This window comes from Nyctereutes procyonoides, unplaced genomic scaffold (genome assembly GCF_905146905.1).
Source record: "Nyctereutes procyonoides isolate TBG_1078 unplaced genomic scaffold, NYPRO_anot_genome, whole genome shotgun sequence".
Lineage (NCBI taxonomy): Eukaryota > Metazoa > Chordata > Mammalia > Carnivora > Canidae > Nyctereutes > Nyctereutes procyonoides.
Window position 1 is genome coordinate 27,440,744 of NW_026575131.1, and position 13,970 is coordinate 27,454,713.

General features: G+C 39.7%; 1 protein-coding gene across 1 annotated transcript; it reads right to left on the minus strand.

Annotated features, from left to right (window-relative positions):
* Positions 1-519: 519 nt before the first annotated feature.
* On the minus strand, positions 520-13,698 carry CUNH3orf49 (chromosome unknown C3orf49 homolog). The gene is made up of 5 exons (XM_055344280.1): positions 13,574-13,698; positions 9,451-9,773; positions 5,418-5,542; positions 1,153-1,266; positions 520-717 (listed from the first exon to the last, which is right to left on the minus strand). Exons 1-5 carry the CDS (start codon positions 13,696-13,698, stop codon positions 520-522), a joined length of 885 nt encoding a protein of 294 aa, XP_055200255.1.
* Positions 13,699-13,970: the final 272 nt, after the last annotated feature.

The window sequence follows — 13,970 nt, forward strand, 5'->3', positions numbered from 1 at the left end:
TGTAATTTTCTTAAGTAGTGAATTTAACGTTCAATACTTGTTAGGTTCCACCCTTACCCACTTGTTTTAGTTCGGAAAGCATGACTCTTTGCATGAATCATACCTTAAACAGTGTTACATTTTTGTAATTTTAATAAGAATTCTTATCTTTATAAGTATGAAAGTTTAAATTTAGCTCAGTAGTAGTCATATTAAAAGTGTCATAATACCTTTAAATGCTTCCTTTAATTTCATCTGGCAAATCCTGGGAGAAATTTATTTGCAGAGTTGCTATGCCCTAATAAGCATTCCTGTTTTCCAATATTAGTAAGAATTATGAAGCAAAAATTTACTAACATTGACTCAGAATCAAAAATCAATTTTTCAAAAAAAGGATTTTTTTTAAGGACTGTTGGGTAGAATATTCTAAGAAATGTCCATCTCCCCAACTGATTAATTCACTAGAGAGATTTATTCAGGATTATGTACCAAAAGATAAGAATTCCTATAAAAAATAACTTTTATGAAGTCAGGAGCAAATCAGAAGCAGCAGCAGGTACATGGGAAACACACATTTTTCAATTTATACTTCCTCATGGTTCTCTTGGATATCCTCTGGAACTGCTTCGAAGACTGAAGAATTTCGTCCCCTAAAAATTCACACTGTTGAAGCTCAGCGTGTCTTTGGGCCAATAACTGCATGGATTTATCTGTCACTGTTTCTATGAGGTCATCCACCTATGACAGACAGATACAAAGAAATGTAGCCATATGTTGGGAAGCCTTGTCAAAACCTAAGAGACCACTTCAGGAATCAGTGGATGTTTTGCAAATCCCAAAGTATTCCTCTAATTCAAGTCATAGCAAACAGAGCTTGAAAACATAACATTTACCACCCAGTGGTAAAGGGAATCTCATTTCTTCTCAAAAGAAGCCTTTGTGCATGCCTTCATGTTAATTGAATTCACTTAATATTTATTAGGCACACAGCATCATCCTGGGTGACCTTAGCAATCCTTTAGCCACTCTCAGGATCCCCCCTACTAACATACTTCTTCAAGCTAATAATTAATTTCATCGCACAACCATGCTGCCTAGCAGGGCTGTGTATTCAGTTCAACTTGGCCCTCTGTGATGTATCTGAAACACAAAGCGAAAGCCTTTGCCCACTACCTGCATTTGAAGTTTTCCAACTGTCAAGTCTGATTTTCGGAGGATGTTTCCCACGCTAGGTTTCTTTTTTTTAAGTGCTGGAAAATGTGATCTCTTTTTTGATGAATACGGAACCTATCATAAAAACGCAAAAACACAGCAGATTAAGAAGTACCCATATTATTTCTGTGATAGTGCTTAAATAAGAATTCTCACCCTTGGGACATTGTCTTATAAACTGAACATTTGCCACATAACAACGTTGGGTTGGAGAGCGTATTCATATTATCCTCCACGCCCCATGTATCTCCTTTGTGCCCAAAGCTCTCTTTGAAGAGATCTATAGGGTGCAGAGAAATGAGATTGTCTGGTTCTGAAAGAATATACAGTGTCAGGAAAAAAGCAGGTCACTAGCAAGGGGAAGAAGAAGAAATTGCCTCTGTGGCCGCTGAGCGCAGTGAGAGTGTGGGGCTGCTGAGGACCAGTGTCCCAGAAAGCTCATTATCCCTGGATCTAGTTGTTAATTTGGTCTCTTTTCTATAGGTTTCCTTATTTTCATAGCAGACATGCCTCCAAACATAAAAAGAAGGCTCTGGGTTCTTTTCGCCCCATGCCTGCTAGTTTTCCTAGTGTCCCTGGCTTGCTGGTTATAAGTACCTGCCCTAATAGGATTGCTATTGGAAATCATTCCTAGGTCAGGGCTGCTGGCTAATAGGCCCTTTTTAGTCTTACTGGGTTCACTCTTCCTTCACGTAGTAACTAATATTGAGACTATTGTGAAACCTACACAGAGTGGGATGTCGGAGTATATCTGGGACCTACGCTGTGTCTGAGTTTACAAAGGAGTCTGCTGACCCACCACTCTGCCCTGCCAACTTGCCCAGGCTCCCATGTCACTTGTAGGACCCTCCCCAATCCATCTATATATATAGTTGGACTCCACTTTTTTTCTCTCCCATAAAACCCAGTACTTTTTCCTACTGAACGAATGCTTACCACAACACTTACTGAACACTTACTAAATTACTTCTCTGTTGAATACCGCTATTCTAAAGTCAAATGCCTACACAGTTCAGGTAGGTTGTACAAAACAGGACCAGTTGCTGCTACTGGTAATCTGGAGAGAATGTGCCTCCCACCAAGGGGCCAGTCTCTGCACATCTCCTGTTGTTATCATGAGGAATTGTAGGCCTAATGTTTTGAAATCCTACTTTTCAAAAGAAGACTTAAAATCCAGATTTTTAAAAAATACTCTAATTTTTAAATGTGACCAGTTAATGCAAATATATTATTGAGGTCATTCTGAGAGCTAAACAAAACGTTTCGCAGCCAGTTGACAACCTTTGATTTAAGTCTTTTGCTGAACAGCAATCTTACTATATAACCAGATGTATCCTTTTTTTTTTCTTTTTATGGTCAGTGATACTTGTGTCCTAAGAAGTATTTTCTCTATACTGAAGTCATTTCTTTCAACTTCCAGAAGTTTTAAGGTTTTACCTTTTCCACACAAATCTATAACCCAACAGAAATTAATTTTTTTTAAGATTTTTATTTATTTACTCATGAGAGACACACACAGAGAGAGGCAGAGACACAAGCAGGCTCCATGCAGGGAGCCCGACGCAGGACTCGATCCCTGGTCTCCAGGATCACGCCCTGGGCTGAAGGCGGCGCTAAACCACTGAGCCACTGGGGCTGCCCAGGAATTAATTTTTGTATACAGTGTGAGATAGGAATCAAATTTCTTTTTTTAATATTTTATTTATTTATTCCACCCAGGGACCCCCCAAATTTCTTTTTCTCCATATGGACACCTACTTGTCCCAGTGCCATTTATTCAAAAGATTATCCTTACTTCAGTGCTCTGCAGAGCTGTGGTTTAATATCTATCCCCCTAATAGATTATAAATTTCACAAAACAGGACTATATCTATTGGATCTTTTTGCCCCCAAACCTAGAAATCACCCATTATAAAGTAGGAGTACAGTAAATGTCAACCAAGCACACAAAAAGCAAAATGCAGGACGCCTGGATGGCTCAGTGGTCCAGTGTCTGCCTTCAGCTCAGGGCATGATCCTGGAGTCCTGGGATCCAGTCCCACATTGGGGTCCCTGCATGGAGCCTGCTTCTCCCTCTACCTATGTCTCTGCCTCTCTCTGTGTGTCTCCCATGAATAAAAAAATAAAATAGGGATCCCTGGGTGGCGCAGAGGTTTGGCGCCTGCCTTTGGCCCAGGGCGCGATCCTGGAGACCCGGGATCGAATCCCACGTCGAGCTCCCGGTGCATGGAGCCTGCTTCTCCCTCTGCCTATGTCTGTGCCTCTCTCTCTCTCTCTCTCTCTCTCTCTCTCTCTCTCTCTCTCTCTCTCTCTCACTGTGTGCCTATCATAAATAAATAAAATAAAATAAATTTTTAAAAAAATTCCTCAGTTTAAAAAAAAATAAAATAAAATAAAATATTTTTTAAAAAAGGCAAAATTCAAAACTAATATTGGCATATTCTAACAATGATACCCCAGAACAGCTCTGTTCAGTAGAACTTTCTGCAAAAACAGCCTCAGGCCACATGCTGTTATTTAGCACCTTGAAATGTAGTAAGTGCAACTGAGGAAATGAACCTTATTTTTAATTAAATAGTCACATATACCTGGTGGCTACCATTTTGGACAGAAGTATAATTAGTATGTAGCCTAGTAGTTATGAGTAAGGACTCTAGAGTCAGATCTTCCTGGATTTGAAACCTGTCTCTGCCACTTATCTAAGTAAATTATTTAACCTCTCAGAGTTATCCCTAAAATAAGGATAGTATTGCTACCTACCTTTTATTCATTTATCTTTTAAGATTCTATTTTTAAGTAACCACTATCCCTTATGTGGGACTTGAAGTCATGACCACAAGATCAAGTCGCACACTCTTCCAACCGAGCCAGCCAGGCACCCCTATTACTATCTACATGATTAGACTGTTGCAATTATCATCTGAGTTGATATTTCCAAAGCACTTAAAACTGAAACAAAATCAGCTCTAAGTAAATATTTGTTGTATTTAAAATAATAATAATTCAGTTGATTTAAAAAAATAGTGTGAGCAATTTAGGCTGAAGCTTACATATGCACAGATAATTATAGGCTTTGGTTTGGACACTCTTGGATTGTACCACCACACTGTCTTTACATGTGGCTATCTTTTCATTTCAATTACAATGAAATAAAATAAAAAATTCAGCTTTTTAATTGCACTGGCCAGATTTCAAGTTCAAAAGATACATGTGGTTGGGGCCTCTGGGTGGTGCAGTCAGTTAAGCACTGGACTCTTGGTTTTGGCTCAAGTCATAAACTCAGAGTCCTGAGGTCAAGACCCGTGTTGGGCTCTGTGTTCAACAGTCTACTTGAGGTTCTCTCTCTGCCCCTCCCACTCATGCTCTCTATCTCTCAAATAAACATTTTTTTTAAAGTCATATGTGGTTAATGGTTAGTGTACCAGAATAGCATACACTTGCATCCCCACACAAAGTTCTATCAGGCAGTGCTAGTCTAGTGAATTCCTCTCCAAGGGCAGCCCAGGTGGTTCAGCGGTTTAGCGTCGCCTGCAGCCCAGGGTGTGATCCTGGAGACCCAGGATCGAGTTCCATGTCAGGCTCCCTGCATGGAGCCTGCTTCTCCCTCTGCCTGTGTCTCTGCCTCTCTCTCTCTCTCTCTCTCTCTCTCTGTCTCTCATGAATAAATAAAATCTTAAAAAAAAAAATAAATAAAATAAAAATTAAAAAAAACACAAAGAATTCCTTTCCAAGCAGCATATGTGATCGACCTGATGCTAATATACTAACTCAATAGTTGAATGGTTGAAAAGTCAGCATAGGGCAGCCCCAGTGGCCCAGCGGTTTGGTGCCGCCTTGGGCCTGGAGTGTGATCCTGCAGACCCAGGATCGAGTCCCACGTCGGGCTCCCTGCATGGAGCCTGCTTCTGTCTCTGCCTCTCTCTCTCTCTCTCTCTCTCTCTGTGTCTGTCATGAATAAATAAATAAAGTATTAAAAAAAAAAAAGAAAAGTCAGTATAAAGCTCAGAATTTCACTGTTGTCCAGACTGTAGTAGAAGCTGAACCATTAAAGCTCAGAAGCAGAGGAATCAGACCTGGAAAGCCTGCTTGCTGTATCCTCAAGTCTTGGCTAGGAGAATACAAGCAGCAGATACGAAGGCTTTATTATGAGAACTTGGCTTTTCCCACACCCCTAAACATCAACTTCTTTGTAAGTTTTTAGAGGCGAGTTTGGTTTAGCATAGTACCTTTTGCAGTCCCGAAGGAAGGGATGTCACAGATAACCGCTTCGTGGTTCTCCTGGCCCGGAGCAGTGTACTTCCTCGGGTTATCTCCTCGGTCTCTGCTTCTACAACATCAAGTTGTATAGTCGCTTAGAGAGAAGGGAGAGGGGAAAAGAACCTGTAAGGATCACAAAAATAAACTTTTTCTCTTCTTCTTCTTCTTTTTTTTTAAAGATTTTATTTATTTGTTTGTTTGTTTTTTATTTATTTATTTAAGAGACAGTGAGGGAGAGAGCACACAGCAGAAGGAGAGGCAGAGGGCAGCCCGGGTGGCTCAGCGGTTTGGTGCCGCCTTTGGCCCAGGGTGTGATCCTGGAGACTCAGGATGAGTCCCACGTCGGGCTCCCTGCATGGAGCCTGCTTCTCCCTCTGCCTGTGTCTCTCTCTCTTCTCTGTGTCTCTCATGAATAAATAAATAAAATCTTAAAAAAAAAAAAAAAAAAGAAGAAGAAGAAGGAGAGGCAGAGCAAGAGGGAGAAGCAGACTCCCCACTGAGCAGGGAGACTGATGCAAGCTCCATCCCAGGATCCTGGGATCATGACCTGAGCCAAAGGCAGACACTTAACCAACTGAGCCACCCAAGCATCCCACAATGATTACCTTCTTATTAGAAAGTATCCTGAAAAGACCAGCATCCCATGCCATCCCAATAGCTTTCTTCCTTGGAGTAAAAGATTTAAAAATGGGTTTGCTTTTTTCTAATCTTATACTTTTTCCTGTGCACATTTGCCTTTTCTTGTGGTCACGACCTCAGTGGTCTCCAACCTGTTCTGGCAAGGTGGTTACATCTCTTTGAGACTTCAGTTTTGCCCTTTGTTACTTTTTCCTTTAATTATTGTGGAATTAGAAAAAGTAACTCTCTCATGTGTAAGATGATCCCTTGAGTACTTGTTATTGATTGAAAGAATGTTTAAAGTTACTCTCCAGCAATGTGATTCAAGGCTCTGTGGTCATATGCCATATTCACCGTTTCTCTCATTTTCCAGGAACCTTGGGCTCCTTAATATTTTTCTTTACATCAATTCAATCCTTAACATAATAAATGCCTTTATAAAGGAAACTTCAAGATACTAGCATAAATCAAAAACCAGTATCAATACATAGGCATTAACATTAATATGATAAAAATAAAACCATATCATTGCCTGTAGAAGGCACTACATTTGAGATTATTCTCCTTTTCATTAAAAAAAAAAAAAAAAAGAGGGATTCCCTGGGTGGCGCAGCGGTTTGGCGCCTGCCTTTGGCCCAGGGCGCGATCCTGGAGACCTGGGATCGAATCCCACATTGGGCTCCCAGTGCATGGAGCCTGCTTCTCCTTCTGCCTATGTCTCTGCCTCTCTCCTCTCTCTCTCTCTCTCTCTCTCTCTGTGACTATCATAAATAAATAAATAAATAATTAATTAATTAAAAAAAAAGAGGGCAGAAAATAAAGCCTTTATTTCATGTTGGTGAAAGGATTGCTAGGGGCATTGGGGAAATGGTGTTTGCTATTTGCTCTGTGTTTCAGTGCTTTCCTGCTGTGCTCACACCTACAACTATCTTGTTGGGCTTGGGGGTCTATTGATAAGGACTTCACTAGGAGTGGTGGCTCTAATCAGTCTATGGGGCTCTGCCTTCAGAACAAGGTGCTCTACCCAAGGACTCTTTCCTCTCCCCGCCCTCCACTATCCAGCTCTTCCCCATACCTTACACCTTCTGTCTATGAATGCTTCTCCCTTTACCTCCCCATCTCCACCGCCACAACTAAGCAAGCTACTATGCTTCATTGCCTGAATGAATGGAAGAACCTTTTTATTGTCCTTTCTGTATCGGATATTGCCTTCCTCCCATCCAGTCTCTACTCTGCAGCCTGAGCTATCTTTAAAAGAAAATGCAAATCAGACTATATTAATTCCCAGCTTGAAAGTATTTGATGGTTTCTTATCAAAAAGTTAAAAATCTTAGGAGAAAGTTAAAAAATTATTAATGTGACTTACAATATCCTGACCACCTTATTCACCAGCTTTTTCCTGGCTGATTTACTTTCATTTCTTTTTTATACCCTGTGTTCTGTGTTTTATACCCAATATATGGGATGAGAATATGCTCTCCTTTTCTCCTGGAAAACTCTTGCCACTCTTTCCTCATCTGACTCTAGTTGTCCTTCAAATCTCAACTGAGTTGTCCCTTTCTCAGGGAGGCTTTTCTGGAGCCCCCTCCCCAAAAGTTAGAGCAGAGCACCCATGATGTGTTTCCATAGTACCTTGTGCTGCTACTTTGCATCGGATGTAATTATCTGCCTAATGTTGGAATGTCTCTCTATGCTATGACTTTATGAAGGCAGGGACCACGTCTGTTCTATCCCCAATCGTGTGGCAAACACGTAATAAGTACTTAGCAAATATTTGTTAAAAATGTCGCAAGGGTCAACAGGGAAGAGCCACTATCTTTGATCCCTGGGTGAGAGTGTCATAATGTTGCAGCTGTGGCCTAAAAGACAGATTTTCTGAAGAAATCTTGGTTTGGAGATGGGTTATTCCAACAAAGATGAAAATAAGCCAATGTACATAGGTAAGGAGGAGGAACTGAGCCTCTGTTTCCTATAGACTCTTCAACTCCAATCCCATCAATATGGAAACATGCCATCTTTGTTATTTTCAATGAAAATAGATAAGTTAATCTATACCGGGTAATTGCTAGATGCTTGGAAGCTAGCATTAGTGACTGCTATTTCCAGAAGAGAGAGTGAGTTTGAAAGGGCAGTCAGCTGGAAGCCATCAGTTTTGGGAGGAGATGGGGTTTCATTTGTTTGTTTTCTGGAAAAAGTACTCACCAGGTATGCCGCCTTATCACTGTGTGAAATGTGTTATTGTGTGTGGATTCCCTACTGTAAGGGTTGTGTATGTTTCCTGATGCTCTGCTATAAAGGACATTAAGAAGCTACACAGGATATTTAAAGCAGTGAAGTTGTCCTGTGTCAAACTCTAATGGTGGATACATGACGTAACTTGGTGGGTTTGTCGTATTAGGGCAAGATGCTAATAATAGGGGAGGGAGGGGTAAAGAGAGAGTATATGGGAAGTTAATCTCTATATCTTCCATTCAATTTTTCTAGTAAACCTAAAGCTGTTCTAAAAAACAAAGTCTATTAACTTAGGAAAGCTACAGAGAAGAATGTGAATATTAGTGGTATTGTTAGTTATAACTCATAGGACCACTGCACCCCCCACCCCCAGCATCACTATTTTGTAAAAAAGACTTCAAGTTAACAGTTCAAATGCTGATTTTTCCATAAGGTACATAGAAAGTAGATACAATAAAATAAAATGTCTGTTATGACTTACCAATCATAAATTTTATTCATAGAATTCTCCCCATACCCTCCATCCACTGTAGGGAGTAGCTGTTTGGAAGACTGTATTACTACTTTTTCCAGAAACAAAATAATAGATAAATCTCACTTTAGTTTAATTTTCTAATATATATGTATGTATATGCATATGTATTTATGTATATGCATATACACACATATATGCCTGTGGACACACGTTCATTTATTTTTTTAAAGATTTATTTATTCATGAGAAACACAGAGAGAGAGGCAGAGACACAGGCAGAGGGAGAAGCAGACTTTTCGTAGGGAGCCTGATGTGGAACTCGATCCTGGATCCTGAGCCAGAGGCAGACACTCAACCACTGAGCCACCCAGGCATCCCCTGTATGCATGTTTACATAAAAAAAAAAAATGGCTTTACAACAATTAGACCACTAATTGGACTGGGAAGGACCTCAAAGACAATATAATTCAGAGCTTTTTAAAATGTTTGTACATGCAGATCACTTGGGGCTCTTTCTACATCACAGATTCTGACTCAGTAGACCCTGGCAGGGCCTGAGATTCTGCATTTCAACCAAGTTCCCAGGAGATGCCACAGTTTGGGGTAGCAAGGAAAGCCATCCCAACTTCACTATTCCTCTTGTCCTTGCCACTTAACTGTAAGTTGCTTTTGATTACCATTCTGTGACAGCTTTCTCATTCTTGGTTTAGTAAATAACCTGGGGGATGGAAGTTCCTTGACAATTCTGGGAAGAAGGCCCTGTGTGTTTGAAAAGAAGGTTTCCTTATGGTTAGCAGAGGCCCCTCTGCTGACACTTGCCAACTTGCTTCTACATTTGTAGGACAGCATCCTTCCCAAAACAGTCTTCACTTTCTTCATCAGATTTTTCTTTTTATTTTGCTGGCTTTCATGAAATTCCATGTCGCTATCACCAGATGATTCCTCTTTGGGGATCAAGACATTTTGTTTTACTAAGTTGGTGGACACAGCTCTGTGCCATCTAAACAAAATAAAAAGAATTGGTATTACGGGAATTGAAAAGTTAAAAACAAATCATTTAAATCATCAAAATCCAAACTTGAATTGTGAACAAATTATATAATTCCAAAAAATAAAACTGATACCAAGAACCAAATCATAGAAAAACAAAGCCAAAGCAACTACTTCGTGTTTTGTCCCCCAACTGTAGTTATGTGCATTCTGGCCACTACCTCATTGTTCCGTAAGAGGTAGGTAGGTTACACTATTATCTTCATTTCACTAATGAGTAAGTTGAAACACAGAGAGGTTAAATTATTTGACCAAGCATAGAATGCAGATTTTAATCCAGGTCTCTGACCATTAGAACACGTATTGGCAAATTAGTAACCTTCTTTCAATGTTGAGAGGATATAGTTTTGTTGGACTTGGTGGTTCCCAGCCCACAGTGATGAAAGATGAGAGATGGTGGGGGTAGTGTCAATAAGGTTTATAATCCCCAAGGCCCCATAAATGATGCATATACATAAAACACTCATTTAGATAGAATAACTCTAAACTCTTATTTCTAAACTTCCGAACAAATAAAAAATAAAAAATAAAATAAAATTCCAAACAGTCATACACCATCTTCATCATCTTGGTCTATTTTAGTAATACAAAGAGATAATGAGGACATCTGGGCTGGCTTAGTCAGTTGAGTGTCTGACTTTTGATTTTGGTTCAGGTCATGATCTCAGAGTCGTGGGATGGAACCCTGAGTCTAGCTCTGTGCTCAGCAGGGAGTCTGCTTGAGATTCGCTCTCTCCCTCTCCCTCTGCACCTCTCTCTGCTCATACTCTTTAGATAAACAAACAAATAAAATCTTAAAAAAATACAAACAGGGCAGCCCGGATGGCTCAGCGGTTTAGTGCCGCCTTCAGTCCAGGGCGTGATCCTGGAGACCTGGGATCAAATCCTGCGTCGGGCTCCCTGCATGGAGCCTGCTTCTCCCTCTGCCGGTGTCTCTGTCTCTCTCCCCCCCCCCCCGTGTCTTTCATGAATAAATAAATAAAATCTTTTAAAAATATACGAACAGATAATGTATCTTAGTAGGGTTCTATGTACTAAACACTCTTCTACATTCTTTCATATATTTCATGTAATTTACCCCTCATCTGGTCATCTCCATTTCACAAATGAAGAAATTAAAGCTTCAAAAGAATAAAAAACTTAGCCCAGGATCTGATCCCAACACCTGTATTATTCACTATTCACTATTCTATTCTCATCTATACCATGATACCATTATTTAGCTAATATTCTTATTCATTAATATTGTTTTTGGTGTCATCCAAAGCAATAATATCCATAAAATCCCAGGGATTAAAAAAAAGTAAACCTTTTGTTTTGAGGTAATTATAGTAAGTGTAGTTATTACAACATTGATACTGTCAAGATACAGATCATTTCTATCACCATCTTCATGTGTATGGCTGTACCCACTCACCCCCCACTGTCTCCCTAAGCTGTCCTCCTTTTGTATAATTTTGTCCTTTCAAAAATGGAATATAAATGGAATCATACAGTATATAACTTTTTGGGACTTACTTTTTTTCACTCAGCATAAATCTCTGGAAATTAACCTAGATTGTTGTATGTATTAGTTATTCCTTTTTGTTGGTGAGTAATATTCCATCCATGATATGGATTACCACACTGTCTAATCATTCACTCAATGAAAGACATTTGGATTGTTTCTAGTTTGGGGCTAATATGAACAAACACAAACATTTGTATACAGGTTTTTGTAGGAACATAAATCTTCATTTCTCTGACTGAAGTCCCAGGTTTTATATTATGTTATGTTATATTATGTTTGTAATAAATGTAACATATATTTCTAATATGGATTAAGATAAGTTCATAACTATTAAAAATGGTCTTTGGGGGTGCCTGGGTGGCTCAGTTGGTTAGGTGTCTGTCTTTGGCTCAGGTTATGATCTCAGGGTCCTGGGATCGAGCTTTGCATCTAGCTCCCTACTCAGTTTCTCCCTCTCCCTCTGAGGCTCCCCCTGCTTGTATGCTCTCTCTGTCAAATAGATCAATAAAATCTTTAAAAAAAAGTTCTAAAAAAAATGTTCTTTGTATAGTACGTAAAATATGTCAAGCAACACCAGCAGCACACACACCATCCCTCAAGAAATACTGTTCTAAACTGGAGCTAAATCATTCAACTTCTCCGTAATTATACATGGGAAGTAGTTCAGAAGAGCCCAGACACTGGGGTTAAATGGGCTTGTTCAACCCAACACCATACTTCCTAGCTGTGTGATCTTGGGCATGTAATTTAACCTCTATAAGCTTAGGTAAGCTATTTTCAGAAATGGGAGCATAAAAAGAAATAATTCACGTGGTTGGAACCCAATAAATAATAGCTTTTATTAATATGTGGATCACCGGAGCGAAGCGAAAAAAGTAAAAGGCAAGGAGGGAGCTCAAGCAGGAGGTGGAAAGAAGGGGGAGACCATGTAGGCTAGTCCTTTTTGGGACTGGAACAGAGGCATTTTACTGGTTACACGTACACACAAACGCTAGGGGCGCTATTCACATTCAATCATAGTGGTGTCTAAGTTAACTGAACTTTCTAGCAGATGGCACTAAAGTGTCTCGAGGATAGAGTGCCATTTTATAAATTTGCCCAAAGACCATTAACGGGCCAGGATTAATCTTCCTTAGAGCCTGTGAGAATCATTTAATAAAGCCATCAATTTCTACTACCATAAATACATGCATACACACATACATCCTCTAAATGATGAAAATAACTTCAGGAATCTCAAGAACCCCAGGAATCTCAAGGCCATCCACATAATCCTTCAGGTTAAAAGCCCAGCTCTAAATAGTCTGAATCTCAGAATGTATCTCCCACTCCAACCCTTCTACCCTCATCCCCGATCTACTTAGAACATGACTAACAAAGGTGATTTTGCTCCAGGATATTGGACGAGAACTGATGAAATTTGTTTTGAAAAGAACCCTCCCCCCCTTAAGTTTCCAAATATCTAGATGGGTAATGAATTTATTTTGTAGTATTGCTTCCCCCTTCAATCTCTTATTCTTATTGAAAGTGTAAATCTCCACAATATTTCATTCTGTCCACAGAAGTTCAGCAGTTTGGTATCTGAGGATTCAGACCTCATCAAAACACCTCATTTCTATGTCTGAGCTCTTGCTTATGAAGCCGGGAAGAAAGAAGCCAAAAGAAACAGGAAAATAAGTCATCTTGTTGATTTTCCTGATTAAAATGTATTATATTTGGAGTATTTCATTGGCTGTCTTCACAGTTTTTCCACTGACAGGAAATACCAGGTATAAGACAGTTTTAACATTACCTTAAAGGGTGTGCATGGCATGAAATACAATTAGTACATATTTCAGTACATATTGCCAGGCAAGGGAACAGAAAGCGTTGATCATGGACTCCTCTTGAAGAATATACTACTGAATTTTCAAAATCATAGTACTTGCATGGGATGCATGATATCTAAAATTCTGAAACTGGGCTAATTTTAGCATCATATGCCACATTAAAACTCAAATTTAAGTGGAAAGGAAAGGTTTTCCCCGTTACAATTACACTCATAAAATGAAGCTTTCATTGTGGCACTAGGCTTCCAGACCAGTGTATAAATGCAGCACCTCCCCCACCCCAATCCATTCAGAGTGTTCATTTCTAAAGGCAATGCTGAAAATCTTTTCTAATCATTGCAATGAATATTGTTTAATGAAAATCCAAAAAATCTCACTCAACAGAAAAGAAAACGAACTCCATTGGCCTACCTTTCAATCCCCTTCCTTTTGAATGGGCCATTTTTCTTTCTGCGTTGCTGGAGTCTTCGGTACTGACCAAGTCTTCCACAGCCACCCTTAAAAGACTCTGGAAGATACAGCTGAGGGTGGTCCATTGCTGTCAAGTCCACCCGTAGTAACTGTGTTGGATTTCTTCAGCTCTTGAGCTCCCAAAATACAAAACAAATTCATCCAGTGCCAGAGGCACTTTTAACTTCTGGGCTGTTTGGGGGAAAGTATGTAGGAAATTTTTGGAATCATTTTCTTATTCCCTTCTAGGTGTGAGAGACATCATTCGTGGGACTGGCCCTGTTTATCACTTCACAGAGGTTGGGAATGATGCATTTGACAGAATGGTGGGAAATTCCTTTTTGCTTTGTGGAACATG